At 36.8% G+C, this 18,539-nt stretch overlaps 1 protein-coding gene across 4 annotated transcripts in view; it reads right to left on the bottom strand.

Annotated features, from left to right (window-relative positions):
* The window catches only part of ASCC3 (activating signal cointegrator 1 complex subunit 3), a 270,580-nt gene that overhangs the window by 240,068 nt on the left and 11,973 nt on the right, over nucleotides 1–18,539 (bottom strand). For all 4 annotated transcript variants that reach the window (XM_061460216.1, XM_061460218.1, XM_061460217.1 and 1 more), the window contains exons 3-4: nucleotides 18,089–18,239; nucleotides 14,384–14,967 (exon numbers count right to left, since the gene is read on the bottom strand). In XM_061460216.1, coding sequence (XP_061316200.1) covers nucleotides 14,384–14,967; nucleotides 18,089–18,239 — 735 coding nt within the window. The remainder of the gene's footprint in view (nucleotides 1–14,383; nucleotides 14,968–18,088; nucleotides 18,240–18,539) is intronic.

Raw genomic sequence — 18,539 nt, 5'->3', positions numbered from 1 at the left:
ACAAAAAAGGAGCCATAGTGCATTCAGAAGGATGTGGAGATCAAATTATAGAGTGACTTCAAGGGGTGCCTAAGCAAATAAAGAAGAAATGTAAAGTAAGAGGAATGAGAACTTAAAAAAAAAAAAATCCTCTGGCTATGAGCACTTCGTCTTCTTTATTTTGTCCCAGATATTTGGAAAAACTAGTAGATACTGCTCTTCCATGTTTTCTAATAAACCTCTTAACTATGGTACTGAAGCTTGGGTTTCATAACCATTTGCAAACATTCAGACAAGGATCACAGATAGGTTACCTAAACCTACAGCTAACTTCATGATCACTAGCAGATTAGTAACAATCACTAGTAGGGCTGGTTGAAGAGTTTTCCAGAAGTTGAACATTTCTGGCAGTCCGATCGGTACTTCCCTTTTTTTTTTGTAACCAAAACTAAGCCATTTATAACTTTAGAAGCACCTTATACAATTTTTAGGTAACATTTTAACTACTACTTCAGAATGTGAAATAAAATCAAATGAAGAGTGGTTTAGCAATAATGAAAAACTAGTACCAATAGTAAAAAGTAACAGGTACAGGGACATACTAATACAACCTGTGACAATACCCATTACTAAAGAGCACTGGTAGTCTAGCTATGCCTTGAATAAAATGGATATATATTTATTGAAATAATAATCGACTCACGAATCTCAGCATTTGCTTAAAGCCTTTACAGATAACTGAATTTCCATGTCCTAATGGAGCAATTAGGCAACTTACAGCATCCTGAAGAATGTTTCACAAGAAGTAGACAATGAACATTTCTTTTAACAGCAAAAATCGCTCAGTTACTGCAACAGCTCCACTAGCACTGGAAACAAACTTGCTTAGAATCTGAAAGTTAACCAAAAATTGTGAGGTTTTTCCTCACTAAGAAAACCAGCCAATATTTACAAAATGTTTGGTTTATGCTGCCAGTCTATTGCTATCCCCTCCCTCTCTCTGAGTGCCTTTTCCTGCAAGCCACAGTCCGCTGATGCATTACTCCCACACTAAATATGTGTGTACTACTGCTACTTCTTCACATCAAGCCAGAATGGCAATTATTTTTTTCATATTTCATTTCTTCAGTTTTCCATGCTTTATTTCACATGCTGCCTTCTATATGATGGACCTGCTGTGAACCCTTTTCCAATTATTTTTTAGCACCTCCTATATATAGTAATGATGAAGTCATCTTCTGAAACTGCTTATCAGTAGGCAGCCTATATTAACACATTCTCCACTTCAGATCAACTACGAAATGTAGCTGTAACACTGAAAGTGTCTGGCAGGGCTTACAATGAAGGTCTTAAAGGTCTTTACAATGGGATATACAGATGTTGATGTCTTTGAAATATGGTCAGTCAAAATAAAATTTTCTGGTTGTGGGTTTTTTTGTGTTTTTTTATTTAAATATCTGGTGTAAAAATCTTTCTTATTTAAACATACCTGGGTGAATACTTTCATGTTTTCAACATCTGCATTTTTTAAAGAATGCCAACTTAAGCAGCACGTCAATATATTTAACATTTAATTACTTTGAGTAAAAAGAACCATTAAACACTTTACTCTAAAAGTCCACTTGCAAATTCCTACACTCAGCTAACTTCCACAGTTTTGTTCTGTTCTTGAATGAACTTAAAATAATTAAGGAAAGGTTTAATAATGCCTTCTACCTAACAAAAGGAAATACCATGATTTTTTTATTAATCTCTTACATAGCCTCCTCAAATTTAGGGCTTCACTAAACATTGCCAAGTAATACAATATAGTAATGCATAACTATCCATAGAGTATACTATATTTATACTATATCTGATATTTAGTAATACAAGATGCTGAAGCACAGAATTCTCTTGTTACTTTTCTGCTTGGTCCATGCCTAGCTCCAGCATGGCATTAACATGCTCAGTTTAGAGGCCTGGAGCAATCCTGTAACATGACTGAAGCATGCCCCCAAGACACCCAGTTTTGACATCAAATACCCAAGACTTTCTCTGTATTAAAGCATTTTTGGAATCTGTTTCACTACGTATTTGTCTTTTATGGTAAATAGCTAAAGTAATACAAAAGCTCATAAAAAATGGCTCATGCTCTAAACCAAGCTGTTTAGTCACAGTTTTTATGAAAAAAATAACCACATAATGTAATCTATTTTCCATTTCAAATGAAAAACTTGCAGTATGACTGCCCTCTGTGCACATGAGCATTCAATTTTTGTTAAATTGTTTTACATAGTTATTACTACATCTGCTTGTATCAGTTGTTCAGAGCATTCAGCAAACAGTAGCGTCCTGGTTTCAGTTGTAACAGTTATTTTTTCTCCTTCCTAGTAGCTGGTGCAGTGATGTCTTTTGGCTTTAGTCTGAGAACAATGCTGACAGCAACAACTAAAACAGCCATGTGCTAAGTAGCGCTTACCCTGATCAAGGAATTTTTAGTCTCTCTTGTGCCCTCGAGTGAGGATATAATGTATGAGGGTATAATGCCCCTCATGTCCAGTATAAAAACTGAGGGAAGTTACCCAGAAGGCCCAAATCACTGCTCGGGTCAGGCTGGGTATAGGTCGGTGGGTGGTGAGCAGTTGCATTGTGCATCACTTGTGTTTATTGGCTTTTTTTCCCTTCCCCTTTTAGTTTTATATTCTCTCTCCTTGCTATTTCCCTTACTGTTATTGTTATTATTATTAGTGGTAGCAGTAGTTTAATATTACACTCTAGTTATTGGACTATCCTTATCTCAACCCATGGGGTTTACATTCTTTCAACTCTCCTCCCCATCCCACCCAGAGCGGGGTGCATGAGTGAACGCTGTGTGGTTCTGAATTACTGGCTGGGCTTAAACTACAAGTAGTTAACTAGTGAGTGTGTAACTAGATATCTAGCTCCTCTGCTGGAAAGTCTCATAAAAATGCAATGGCACCACAACACTGAAGCTCTTCTAAGTGGCAAAAATTTCCCAAGCCACATGTTAGAGAAATCCTATTTTGTAAGGGTGCTATTTTGCTGTCTGTGCATGTAAAATATCAGCTATACACATACACAGTTCAGAAACTGGCTCCATAAAATAAGCACAGACTAAGACAAGTAATACAAACAAAACCCTTGTGAAAACATGGACAAACCTCCAACTGATTTTAGTGATGCTAGTATTTTATCCCAGAGGTTTTGTCGTTGTACTTATAAATGTTGAATAATTATTTCAAAATATATTCAATTGTCCTATTTCTCTCAGTTTGGACAATCACATCAGCCATTTCACCACTGACTTCAGTTTCTGGCCAAATTCATGTTCTCATGCACTAAAAAGCTGTACAGTTCACTTATGACTCAGTACATTATTCTATTTATTGCATTTCAATAAGTGTTTCCCGCTACATTTTCTAACGATTGTATACTAAACCTACTTCTACTGGCCTTGGGTTCTGCCAGATTGCATTTTGACATCAACGTTGTCTTTTTCCACCTAATAAGAGTCTGATCAAAATCATGCAGGGAAAACAGTAGCCTTGTACTGGGGCTCTCAGAGCACCTTATGTTTTGCTTCAGACAAGTCAGAGAAGCTGCAGCTGTGAGTCCTAGGCCTAAAAGAAGAGCAGCACCTTATACAGAAAAGCCAAGCTTTGTTTTTGACAGGCAACAGAGAACCTTCTGGGACCAATGAAGCACATGCAGTTAGACTGATGTGCCGAGCTAATGACAAAACCGAGTTTACAAATAGCAGAAAATTCATGTTTGATATTTGAAAGAGCTAAGCATTTGCAAAGTCCAATATCCAGCATTCTACAAAGCAGCAAAAAGCCGATGCTTCTCAGCGTATTTTGCTTAAGGAAAGTACGCATCTGCTTTCATACCTTTGCACTGCACTTTTCTGATGGAGAGGAATAGCTTGTAACTAGGGGAATGGCTACACAGCATATGCAAATACGCTCCACTTGCCCTCTGAGCCAAGCAGAAGTATCACTCAAATACTGAGCCAGAGAGAATTGCACTGTGCACAGATAATGCAGCCTTTTTCTCTGAAGCATCTCTCCTGGAGCCTGCAAAGTATTTTAGCAGAATGAGCTCAAAACTAGCACCTGAGCACCATACAAGTCTGCAAAAAATGAAGTGCTGAAGCACTCTTCACAGTCAGTATTATAATGTGAAGTTGAATGAGTTCAGAACTCTTAATGTAAATTACATATGCAGACTGCTCAGGCAACCATTTTAAGTACAGACCTGAGAACTGTTAAACTGAATTCAGGTTTAGAAATGTAAGATAAGTGTTTCTCAGGTCATCAAATTTTTGGATACAAATAGTTAGAACATATAATTTTATTTATGAAACACTGAATTTCTGACTACTCTTGAAAGCAACAAGAAAGAAGTAAATACAGAGAAGAGTTTGCAGTGTGTGTGACTGACAGCACAGTAACTCACTAGTAGGAATCAAAATCTACACATGCTTTGTCTTATTCTAAATAATATGACACTGCGTAATGCTGTATATGCTCTTCAATTCATTCACCTGAAGGAGTGTGCGCAGCCTTTACGAATTTAAAAATCGTTTTATAGCTAATTTGCATTATGAGCTCTGAAATACGCTTTTTCTTACTGAATTGAATTTCAATGTCATTTCACAACATTACATTTGTCTTAGCTTACACATAAAATAAAATAATCAAATGTTCACATAACTAACATTAAGCTTTTAAATGATATCAGAAATGTGGTTATGTAAATTAAGACTGTATGTATTTTCTCTTAAAAGAATAATGATCATTACAGATTCCTGTTTAGTACACTTTTACATAAATGATTTAGAGAAATTAATGACTTCTCTAAACAAGAAATGTCCATTATTTTTAGATACTTAATTCCTTTTTTAGACTGTCTCCTTCACAGGTTGACCACCTGAGAAGGAGAAAAAAGATGTGTAATTGCTAAGCACTTCTATTATATACCTCCCAAAGTATAAAGGTGGTGACCACACTGGGAACATAAGCCAGATCAGTTTCATGATCAATGATTCTATTGTATTACAAGTCATTACCATAAAGTACAATGAGACAAGAACCTTAGCCCAAGCCCCCAGCTTGATAAACACTAACACAGCAAATACTGGCTGTAAGTAAGGTATGATATGCTGAAACTGTGAGATCAAGAGAAACAACTTTGAGACCCAATAAATCAGCATTGTGACAAGTGACTGTTAATCCAAAACAATGAATGCATATCACAAATACGATTAGACACACTCCAGCCAGATATGTCCTTCTCTCAACCCTTAGAGCCCTACGTTGGGCACAAAAAAGGACTGTCGTGGTTTAAGCCCAGGCCGTAAATCCGAACCATGCAGTCACACAGTCTACCCCGCCAAGGCTTTTCTCCCCCCCCAGCTCCTGGTATATCTAAGGTATAACACAAAACCACTACTGCTACCACCAATAATAATAATGATGATAAGGGAAATAATAAGGGAAGAGAATAAAATACCACCTGTCGAAACCCAGCCCGACCGAGCAGTGAACCAGCCTTTCTGGGTAACTCCCAGTTACATCCTGGGCATGACATGCTGTGGTATGGAATACCTCTTTGGCTAGTTTTGGTCAGGTGTCCTGTCTCTGCTTCCTGCTGGCTTCCTCTCCTCCCTGGCAGAGCATGAGACTCACAAAGTCCTTGGTCAGACTAAACATTTGAGTAGTAACTAAAAAAATCCGCGTTATCAGCGCTGTTCCCAGGCTGGAAGTCAGAAAACACAGCATTGCACCCGCTACTAAGAAAGAGAATAAAATGACTGCTACTGCTGAACCCAGAACAAAGACCAATTTCATACATCTAAAATCAAGGTCACTTTAAAACCTAATTGAGATTACTTGCAACATAAGGACTATTTATTTTCTGTATACCATAATTCATTAAGTTAAACATAAGGGTAAAATACAAGTACTTAAAAGGCACACTTCACTTACCTATTATGAGATATTATTAATAAGGAACTTGCTATAAAACAAGAAGTTTTTTAACTTTGAAAGAAGACATTAGGGTAAGGGATAGTTTACACTTGATTTTAATGCAAGAAATATATCAGAAAAAATGAAGACAATACAGAATTAGGAGTAAATATAAGAGAAGAATTTTCTCCAATTCTATTTATTCCACTGAAATAACAGAAGGTTAAAGTTGGAAGGAAGCTCTCAAAATGATCAAGTTTCAGAGACTCCATCACCTCTTGAGCAAACTGTCTGTGTCCCACCACCTTCACTGCGACAAACATTTTTATGCTTACATGGAACAACCTGTGGTTCAGTTTATGACCATGGCCTCCAGTCCTGCCATTGGATATCACCAAAAACAGTTTAGCTACACCTTCTTTACTCCCTCCCTTACTGTCAGACCTATTCAGATCAGATCCCCTGAGCCTTCCCTTCTCCAGGCTGAACAACCTCAGCGCTCTCAGCCTCTTATTCTCTCAGATACTTCAGTCCCTTTATCATTCCTGGACCCTTCACACTGGACTCACTTCAGTATGCCTGTACTGGACACCACTCTACACCTTTCAGATTTTATTTGGTCATCTGACTGCTCAAAGCAGAGCAATAAAAGAAAGCCTAACATTTATGTAATAACCACAGATAGTTCGCACAGCTTTTGCTCTGTGCTACTTCCTTTCCATTTTATAAGCAAAATGAAACATATTTTAATTACAACTTTTTCAGCTCTAGGGGTGTATTTTAGGAAAGAAAACTTTGCTCAAATAAAAGGAGACGACATCAGATAAAGTAAGGGATGGTTTTCTTGCAGCACTGTGAAAATGAATGGAATTTTCCCCTCAAAAAATCCTGCAAGTGCAACAGTGATCGTTATGCAGGAAAATTTCAAGTATTTTTCCTCCTTTTAAACTCAGTTTATAGAGTAATATAGTACCCAATACTAATATGCATATCAGGTATTAATTTGGCAGACAATATGAAAAAAAACAACACCAAAACCACAACAAAAAAACCTCTAAAAAACAGCAAAACCACAGAGGCTAAATAACATGCATCTTTCTACAGTGTCCATGAGATACATGACAAAAACCTTTTGGAAGCAAGAAGGGGTTGGGAATCAACTGTAACTAAAGGGCTAGGGAAAAACTCTTATCTGTTGACTGCTAAGCTCTATAATTTCTATTCTGATCAGAATTAACAACACTGACCAGTCCTGGTTTACTGTGAATGACATGCCCTGTGACTTGCAAGCTGCAGTGTGGGGCTGCTACTTCTATTGCCAAATCTGTTCATTGTGTTTTAATTATGACATGCTGTCGTGGTTTAAGCCCAGTTGGCAACCCAGAACCACGCAGCCATTAGCTCACTCCCCCCCTTCTTCCCTGCTCCCAGAAGGATGGGGAGGAGAATCGAAAGAATGCAACTCCCACGGGTTGAGATAAGAACAGTCCAGTAACTAAGGTATAACACAAAACCACTACTGCTACCACCAATAATAATAATGATAAGGGAAATAACAAGGGAAGAGAATGCAACCACTCATCACCTCCTGAACGATACCCAGCCCGACCCGAGCAGTGATCTAGCCCTTCTGGGTAATTGCCCCCAGTTTATATACTGGGCATGACATGATGTGGTATGGAATACCCCTTTGGCTAGTTTGGGTCAGGTGTCCTGTCTCTGCTTCCTCCCAGCTTCCCCTCCTCTCTGGCAGAGCATGAGACTCAGAAAGTCCTTGGTCAGAGTAAACATTACTGAGCAGCAACTAAAAACATCGGTGTTATCAGCGCTCTTCCAAGGCTGAAAGTCAAAAACACAGCACTGCACCAGGTACTAAGACGGAGAAAAATGACTGCTACTGCTGAACCCAGGACACCAGGGAAGTGGGGGATTCCCAACTCTGAACACTTTTAAGATCTGGCAGGAGAGGGTGCTGGGCTGTCTTGACCACTATGCTTTTACCATGAGAGGTCAGACCAGACGACCCTTGAAGTTCTTGCCAACCTGGTTTCTATGATTCTATTGGCTCATATCCCTACATCAGGGAATAATTTTAGTGCCTTTTGCTTTGAAAGTATCTAGGACATGCTTTCTATTCTGAGTTCCATGGACCAGCTCACTTCTCTACATATGTCCCTTACTGTAGCATAAACTTCCATTTTGAAAGGGAAACTCTGACTTCATTATTCAGTCTCAATCACTGACCTGTTGCTATAATCCATTTCTATTTTGAAATTAAATTTTTTCTATGGTTAAAGGAAAAAAATGCATATAATGTAAGGTGGTTAAAGAGAAAAGAGTATGGATATAAAATATCACACAGAAGCTAGGGACAAAATTCAGAGTTCACTGTTCTTGCAGCTTGACAGTATAAATCTTCAAAAACTGGCAGATGAAACTGTAGGTTAGGGAGCACACATCTGCAAGTACAATAACAGTGTGGATAAGAAAAGTATAAAGATGATTGGCAAAGAGTTAAAAGGATTTATTTTGGAAAAAAAATAATCAAGAAAATATGCAGGTAACTGGAAAATGGCATAAACATAGCATGGGCTTACAAATGATGCATCACTTGGTCTAACACTTCATTAACCTAGAACATGAATAAATAGCAGTTGTCTCACATTTGGACTTCATTTAAAACACTGCAATTTTCCACATGAGGACTTGTTAAATTCATGAAAATAACCATTAAGAGAAGAATTAAAAGATGGCAGGACTCCCTGAAGGGTAAATGAAAAGAACTGTGTTTAAAAGGCATAGCATCGTCTGGACAAAAATTACAAGCACAGTTCTTTGATGCTTATTTTTCAAATTGGTGAAAAAAGAGGCCAACTGCAGCACAGGGAAAGTGATCACAAAACGAGCCCTGAATAAAGCCAAAAAGCAGATAACAAAGGTTCATTTTAACCTACAACAAGACTCTGGAACAGTCTTCAGGGAGAAGCTGGGACAAACTTTCTCACATTCTTTTGTTAATGAGTCTTCTTTAGTTTAAGATATTGCATCACAGACAGAAAAAGGTCCCTTCTAGATTCTGGGGAAGTTTAAATAGATTTTACTTTCTTTTACTCTTCTGTTACTCTTTTGCAGCAAGGCTGGTGGCAAACATACAGGAGCTTCCTGACAGTTTGTTGAATTGACAAACTAGTTAAATTCCCCTTGCTCCTGATTCCAAGAGCATTTGCAGGTTCAACCAACAAAGCATATTGGCAGACATTTGTGGTGGGATTAGGATACACAATAGAAACAATGCAGATGAACTCTAGCAGGGAAAAAAAAAACAACAAAAAACCAAACACAAATCCAAACCACCACCACCAAAAAAACCCCAACATTATATTGCCACCAGTGACAAAGGCAGCTGAAGAAAAGTTACAGGCAGAAGCCTGAGAGATAACAGAGCTCCACAGAGCAAAGCCTGGGAAGGGGGAGAGGCAGGGGGAAAGCCTGTCTAAAAGCCTGTTGACACATCAAGCATTCAGAGACACATCAACACCATACTTAAAATCCTACTTAATGAAACAACAAAATAAATTTATTAATTTTAATTCTGAAATAACCATGAAGAAAACTGAATTTCATAAAGCTGTAACCTTCTGGCTCTAATGGTGAGCATATTATTGTATGCATCTATTAAAGAATACATACAGGAAGATGCGCTGCCCAACTGCTGGCCTCTTTTGGGTTTGTTTTTTTTTTTTCCGTCATATAAAGCCTATATTCCACAATGTGTACTTTTCTGATTTCAGCTCTGCTTTGGTTTGAAAGGAATGTTTCTGACCCTTGAAGGAAGGATTCAGCACCTTCAAACTCCACATTACTACCTTTTGGTCTCCAACTGTAGTTTTCATTACCTGAATGTTCTCAGGTGCTTATGATAACAAGGAAGAAGACGTATTTTACTTTTTTGGTAGGAATGATGAATAATTAATTATTCTTAGAAATGAAGCGAAAAGGAGTGTTTGTTTCCCACCATGACAGCCTGCAATACAGCTGGAATGTATTTAACTGATGGAAGCCCTGGATGCTATAGTTCAAGTACTTATGCATATTACTTTTTAATGCAGAGAGCTAGAGATATAACAACTATAAAGCAGATGAAAGAAGCCTAAGCAGTAAACTTCTTGTGCATTATCTTTATATACATTTATTGGCCTATAGGATAAGTAAACATGTACTACTCACATAATACGCAAGTTACTACTTACAATGTTAATTTTTTTTTTAAACGCTGCTGCTGTTTCACATCATAGCCTACTCAGCATTTACCGTGATTTTGTCTGGGAAGCACTATTTAATCTAATACCCTGAATTACATTAATGTTTCTTAATTTTATTTGGGTAAAGTTCTTTCCTTAGTCTGAGATTTATAAATTGCACAATTTTTCAGAATTTTTGTATATGCAGGATAAACAAGATCTTAACACAATTCTGACTGCATTTCCTTTTTTTCTTTTAGTTATTTTATCTCTACAGAAAATTTCTGCCTGCTTTGTTATGATAAAGGATTAATGCACCTTTTTTCCTACTTCTTCTGGGAGGGGTTAGATGTCAAAGTTGCTAAAATGCATTCAAGATGCCTCTAGTCTTCATCTGAAAGCCTCACTTAAAAACTGAGTACTCGGACTGAGGAAGGCACTACATGCTAAGTTTTAATGAAAATAATAATAAAAACCCCATGATGGTTATTGGGCAAAACTCTATAGTTTGTCATCAGCTTTTTCTTCCTGTTTTTATATAATGGTTTTGTTACCGCAACATTACCATTTCATATGTATCACAAAATCTAACATACAGTGAAAAGCATGTTCCAGTAGCTGTCATTTAGCTTTAGTAGATGTTATGTTCCCAATGAAAAGCACATGTCCTAAACACTCTGCAATTAAATTATAATTCCCATATCACTCCAAGCATGAGAATCAATATTCCTCTAATTAAGAGTCACCAGTGATGTTCCAGATAAACAAATTCTCCCAAAGGAAGAGTGGAATATTCTTAAATAGCGAAAACAAAGTATTTCTTCTACCTCACCAATCACTTTAAACATAACCTATACAGTGCTGGAGAAAGAAACTCATTTTGATTCATTATACAGTTCATTAAGTAGATAAAAATCTGAATAGCATACATATGTGTACCTATACATACACTACAACTCCCCCCTGGATGGTGTCACCTCTCAAATCACCTAAAAACCCTTAAATTCTTAATGTGATCTGGAACCTTAATATACTTTTCTTGGGAATCAAATTAAATTATCTTAGAGAAGTCCACTCGCCAACATCCTCACCACCAGTGTATTCTGTTCTTGTTTAAACAGGCAGTAGTATTTTCCTAAACAGAAGTGGCCACTGTTTTAAAATATGAAAATGTATTTTACAGATCTGGATTTTTATTTACAAAGGATTATCCTTTAGTATCAATAAGGGGTTTTTCTTGGGTTCTAAAGCAAAATAGAATTTCATAAAGCATAGAAACTTATATGCATCATCCCAGTTAATGTAAGATTTTCAGTATGCATGATCAATCACATGCTTGTTATACCATCTCGTACTGCAAACCTATGACCTAGTTCTAAAAATGGGTTATCTTCAGGTTTAAAAGCACCATCTGTTCTTAATGATGCCACTAGCAAAATTGCTGTAATAAAAAAAATAATAATAATCCCTAAGTGATGGTAAAATCCAAAGCCCAGAAGACATTTTCAAGTCATGACTACTCCTACAGACAGCACAATACAAATGGCAGCCAGCTTTTAACAAAGGGTGATCAGGTTCAAATTAGTCTTACCCTGTCCTTGGCCTCCACATTGTATAATGAACAATGAATTAATAAGAATGTTCCAAGAAAAGGCAATGTGGGAGCCAAAATAAGGAGAACAGGGAGAAAATTTATATTTTTATTACTCAGATTTCCTAAAAAATCCAAAACAAGATACAGGTTTCAGACACTCAAGGGAGAGAATCCTTTTTTTTCTCTAGTTAAAAGCAAAGAAAAGTATTTACTCTTGCTTAATAATCTTCAGATAACTGGCAGAGTAAACAATTTTTTCATATTATCAAATTAAAACTCCTGCAGAGCCATGAAAATAGAAATTTTGCCAGAAAGTCCATATTCCAAAAAAAACAAAGGAAAAGCAGTCTTTATTGGTGATCTAAATAAAAACTGATTGCTTAAATTTCCTGCCAATTGATAGAGCAACCCATTATGAACATAAAGTTGCAAAATAAAACTAAAGATTTTTCTTCTTGTTTCAAGTGAAAAGCTTCAAGCATTTCTTTAACATTTTACAAATTAAATTTAGGCATTCATTAGGCATTATAAGCATTAGGCAGAAGTGTGTAATTATTCCTGCATACGTTGTAACTATATCTCAAAAGTCTTTCGCTGCTCTAGGAAAAAAAAAAAACTCTTGATATCTGTACAATTAATAAACTTCAGGTCCCTATGGGAAATTAGGGTACTTTTTAAAAAATGTATACTCTTATCTAATCTCCTTCTCCAAGACCTCTTCAGTCTTCTATTTTCATACAACCACCCCAAAATGTGAAACTGCAAACATACATGCAAGTGTTGTTTTTTAACATACATTTTAATGCAGTAGAAATTAGATCAGCATCCCTTTATATTGTGTACCTATATTGTGTACCTAGAGCAGACTTTGGCCCCTTCAGGAACCTGCTTATTAAGGTTCCATGGGATATAGCCTTAGAGGGCACGGGGGCCCAAGACTGTTGGTTGATATTCAAGGATCACCTGCCACAAGCTCAGGAGTATTGCGTCCCAATTAGAAGGAAGTGCAGCAGGAGGGTCAGGAGACCTCCTTGGATGGATAAGGAGCTGCTGAGGAAACTCAGAGAGAAAAAAGGGGCTTATAAAAGGTGGAAGCAAGGACAGGCGGCCTGGGAAGAATACAGGGATGTTGTCTGGGAAGCTAGGGACCAGATTAGGAAAGCTAAGGCCCACTTAGAATTAAACTTGGCTACGGATGTGAAAGATAACAGGAAGGGATTCTATAGGTACATTGCAAATAAAAGACTAGGGACAATGTGAGCCCTCTCCAGAAGCTATCAGGAGAACTGGCTACCCTGGATTTGGAGAAGGCTGAGGTTCTTAATGACTTCTTTGCCTCAGTCTTCACTGGCAAATGCTCTGACCACACCACCCAAGTCTTGGAAGGCAGATGCAGGGACTGTGAGAATGAAGACCTTAGGCCCACTGTAGGAAAGCATCTGGCTCGAGACCATCTTAAGAACCTGAATGTGCACAAGTCCATGGGACCTGATAAAATCCATCCATGGGTCCTGAAGGAGCTGGTAAATAAAGTTGCTAAGCGACTGTCCATCATATTTGAAAAATCATGGCAGATAATAGCTCAAAAGAACAGCCAAAATGCAGTCTAATGACTACCAAACGAAACAAGAGTATGGCAGTAGCAACAGATAACAATACTTAGTTATCTAAACCTAAAATGAAATATTCAGGTCTTCTTCTCTATCACTTACTATTTTTATTAAGAAGAGCAAAACCTGCAACTACGACATAAAAAATTCTAGTAAATTTTCATTACACGGTTTTTCACAGGATTGTCTATTCCTACCATAAGTTGTATATTTATAGCAAATTTTCTAAATTTAGTCTGAAAAGTCAATTTGAAAATCTGACTTCTGGATGTTTTCAGGGAAAGAAAGCAGGGCAAGTTAGGAAAAAAAACATTAACATAAAAGCACACAGGAAGCAATTAGGAAACTGCAGGAATTCCTTCCCAACCCCACTCAAAACCTATCTTCTCTTGCCTACATTAACCCCATTATCCCTCCTGCACATGCTTTGAAAGCCTCTTCACCAGCCGCCAATCATGCTCCTTCTCCTTTCTGCCACTGTGCTTATCCTTCAACTCTTCTCTCTCCCTCAAGCTTTCTCTGCCCTTCCTGTAATAAACCCACCCCCTTATCGAAAGAAACAGAACTGATACAACAAAGTTTTAAAGTAGTATCACCTGCACAATCCCTCAGCTTTCATTTCAGCAGCAAGAAGGCTCTGAGACTGGAGATGGAACCTACCTAAGAAAGTTAACTTCTGTTTGGCTTTGCAAGTTCTCACACTTTTATATGGTAGCTTAAATCAGTTACTGCTTAAAAAGGAAGAATGGAGAAGCTGAGCAAATAGTAATAGCCTGTCTGTTACAGAGAAAAAGAAGACTATTCACTTAAAATTCTTGCTGCACAAATCTTCTGTCTGGCAAATTAAGATGCTGCCATGTAGAAAAGAAAAGAAAAAAGCACAGATGACACACGGATAATGTACACTGGCATAATACAACATGAAATAATTGTATATTTTTGCAACAATCAAATACACACAGTATGGTTAATATGCTACTGTACCTCATTTTGAAGTTCATCGCCACTTTTGGTAGAAGCAAGCATCTCATACAAAGTACAGCAGAGGTCTTCTGTTGTTGGCCCTCCATGGGTACCCCCTTGAGATTCATTCAGATACTTTCCAACTTCACTCCATAAGAAAGAATCATCCACTTTTTCCAAAGACTTGAGATCAGATTTCTCACCACAGTAATTCTGCAAGTGATTCAGCTGGTTATTCAGAAATTTGTTATAATCTAAGCTTATAGTATTCTGTGCGTCGGCCTCGCCATTCACAGGCAGCTCCTCAGAGTGATCCAAATCATGCATGTCAAATGAAAACACTATATTTTTACCAAAGACCACTCTGTTTTCATCACTTTGTTCTTCAGCCATCTGTATGAGGGCTGTAAGCTGTTCTTCAGTGAAGTGAGAAGCAATCCGACATGTGGCATTACAAGCTGCAGTAGCAGATGACGATGGAAATGGCCCAAACATCTGCTTGATTGCCTTTGTCTCATCGTGGCCAACACATTCTTTCTTGTGAAATGTCTTAAATAGAAAAACAGCTCCACTTTCAATCGCTTCTTGTCCATTTTCAGCTCCAACTGTTAACAAAACCAAAACCAAATGTAACTTTATACAATTCAAATTAATTCTTTTTATTGACCATAAAATAAGTGTATCAAATTTCTTGCTGCAAGTCTCATCAACAGAGATACGAAAGGAAGACCATACAAGTAACAATTGTTGCAAGGTACTGAATTATAAAAGATATATAATAACAAAGCATCTGTCTTCATTATCCTTCCACTTACTAGAAATTCATGTTAAGGATTACCAATGCTTTCTTATTTTTCTGAGTTAAAGGAAAAACTTGCCTGAGGTCTTAAAACTCACAACAATATATTTATTTGCTTTTTAAAGGTAAAAAATTTTCACTTTGCCCAACTGTTTATTCATTGCCTAGTTTGAATATTCATAACAGACTAAACATGCAGAACTCAGCTAGGAATTACTACTTTCTTGTACTAATTCCCAGTATAATTACCACAGATTGTGTATTAGTTACAAAAATTGCTCAAAGAAATTTAAGCAAATAATTGCATTCATTTAGATTTATATCTACAAAGTATCATATTATGATAAAAAAAAACAAAACAAAAAAACCCCTGTGAATTCACCTCTTACACAAATATTCCCAAAGGGGCTCAAGAAAACCCACCATTTGATAAACCAAAATGTCACTACTAAACAAAATTTGACAAGTCATCAAACATAAACTACACAAAACCAGCCAGAATACTGTTTGGGTTTTTTTGTCACTCCAACAATTTTAGTAGAATTAGCATTTCTTACAAGATTGCATAATTTTAAAAACATCTTAAAAGTTTACTGTGGAAATTTACAAGTCGCTATAGCCAAGACGTATTTATGTGGTCAATTCCTTAGTTACATCAACTGGCAGAACTTCAGCAGAAAACAATGAGATTTAAGTGATAACACTCATTGAGTAACCCCTGGTATAACTAATTCAAAAGAACTATTTAAAATACTATTTATTTTAAAAGGAACAATACTATTCTTTTTTTTAAGCCTCCTAAATGACACTTCTGCCATACTAAACGTGGCTATTCTCTGTTCAGTAATCAAAAATTCAGTCTTTTGCCTGCCTCTGTAAACCTCTGCTATTCAGTTATGGGTCTGTGTATTTGCTCCATTATGTCCCCTATTTTCTCCATGTTAAAAAACATCCTGAAATCAGTGGGAAGATTCTTAATTACTCTGAAACTATTACTTGTGACTTTATTCAATTTACGTTAGGTTAGAGCAAAAGAAATCCAGCATAAGCAGATGGAACAAGACTGAGTAATTAGAAACATAACATATAAATGGAGTTGACTAAAAATTCAGTATTTCTCTTGAATTTCCCTATGGTGCACTTTGAAAAGCTGAAATTTTCCTGGAGAGGATGGGAGGTGGTATTTTTTTTACAGGATAATTAGATACCTACATATGGAAGATAAGTGACATAAAGATACACACATATACAGTATATATGTAAACATATCTCAAAGGAAGAAGATAGTTCAGCCTCCTTCTCAGTATTAGCTATATAGGAATCACAGAGAGAAAAAAAAGCCCAACATCTAAAAATGCGTAGACCTAAGTTTGGCTGTATGAACCTCATGCTTATATTCCTGACATACAAACATGCATCATTATTTAAAGTCACTTATGTCAAAACACAAGTACACGCTACTAAAAGAGCAATTCTACTGAAGGATTTGAGAAAAGGCTCTTAAATCAGAATTAGCACATAATAAACCTATTGTCGTTGACTCCAGTTCATGGAATCAGCTCTTGAGAAAATACTTCCCCCCCCCCCCCCCCCAAATATAATAAGCCACCCAACTTGGCAGGAGATGCACTACTTCAAGCTACTCCTTCCTTTTTTGTTTTAAGCCAATCAGACCATTTCTGTAAGTGACATTTCCCCTGTAAAATAAATCAGTACTACAGTATCTGATGCCTAGGCTGATATTTAATTTCCTTGAAATTCAAGTAAAAAGGCATACAAGCTAATTCCCTTTCCCTACTATATGTTTCTGTTGATGATGGCTGGAACATTACTGTCAGTTCAGTCTGGGCCTTGGTCACTGTAAACTGTACTGGTTTGTGTCTCTGTAACATTCCACATCTTTATCTGGACATCTCAAAGCCGATAGCTTCTTTCTAACTTGTTCTAACTAAATAATTGCACATTTGCTTTCATTTCTTTTGTCCTCTCCACTCCGTGAAACAAAAATTTACCACTATTAAAGTCTTATAATTTGCTCTACCCAACCACCATACTGGGTGTGCTATTAAAGCAAGCCTGGGGGTAGAGAAAGGGAAGGGAAGGATGCGGAGAGAAGGGGAGGTGAAGTGCAGAATGAAAAAAGAAAACAGAACCTTTTTGCAGCCATCTTCGGCAAAAAGTGAAAATTAAAAGAAAAAATAAAAAATACACAGCTGATACTTGTGTCTGTCATTAATACAGAAAACAAATCTGCCAAATTATTTTCAAAGATAGCATTTGCAGCTAAGAATGGCAAATACTTATTTTGCTTTTAAATGTTAAATTCTGCTAACAGGGCAAGCTGAATTAGTTTTAGTCTGATGATCAAAAACCAAGTTTCCAATCAAAACTAAGTTTTCACACTTTCTTTACCATAATGTATTTCAGTTTTAAAAGCTTAATTCCAGATGAGTGAAATTTATTATTTATTTCTCTCCTCAGCAGCTAACATTTCTAGCAGAAAGTATATCTTACATTTTTATCTGCCTATGTAGCAGTCCAATTTTTCATTATAACAATCATGTGGAATTAAAGCAGGTAACACCAACTGTTCTTTTCTCAAGAGTACTGCCACTGTTGCTTTTGCTTACTAAAGGTTGATCACAAACCATACCACACACCAGAAAACAATGCTATCAAAAAGCAAGAATATCCATGTAACAACACAGTCATACTTTAAAATAAATCAGAAGACAAAATTGTGCACATAAGTATCAGATTAACTGGAGTTTGAAAGAAATTTCAGGGCAAGCCTGGCATAAAGGCAGAACTAGAATTGTACCAGTCTGCAAAGTATGCAACTTGAAAGCAGCTTGAACCACCCCCACACAACCCTGCAAAAAACCAAACCCAACAGTATATTGTTATACAAGAGAATGAAAACGTACCTATTTGTTGTGCAGCTTGTAATATAGCTTTTAAATCACCATTTACAGTTTGGTGCTCTTTTTTGCCCAAATTGTCATCAACAAACTTTATTATCTTCTTCCAAGTAAGATCAGACTTCAGCAACTGTGCGTGCAGCTTTGATCTTTTAGTCTGAAAATGAAAGATACTTCCATTTATTTCAAATTACTATATAGGGGTTCCTTTAAACAGCAGATAGAAACATCTCTCTCCAACTGCATTTAGTCAGAATGTAGTAACAATTACAAGCAGTTTCCTTGTTACCTGTTCTTTACACTCTTTCCTAAGCGTAAGGAACAAGGAAGACACACACATCCTTCTCACTACCCTATTCTTTCCAAGGAAGAATTCTCTGTAAAGCCAAATATTTGCAATTTCAAGAGATTTATAGCTCCCAAGATTCCAAATCCATTTTACATTTCAGGTTCCCAC

Source organism: Pezoporus flaviventris, unplaced genomic scaffold (assembly GCF_033815535.1).
Source record: "Pezoporus flaviventris isolate CSIRO_AGI_PZ_B2104156 unplaced genomic scaffold, CSIRO_AGI_Pfla_v1 ptg000031l, whole genome shotgun sequence".
Lineage (NCBI taxonomy): Eukaryota > Metazoa > Chordata > Aves > Psittaciformes > Psittacidae > Pezoporus > Pezoporus flaviventris.
This window is presented reverse-complemented; position numbering and strand designations above follow the sequence as displayed.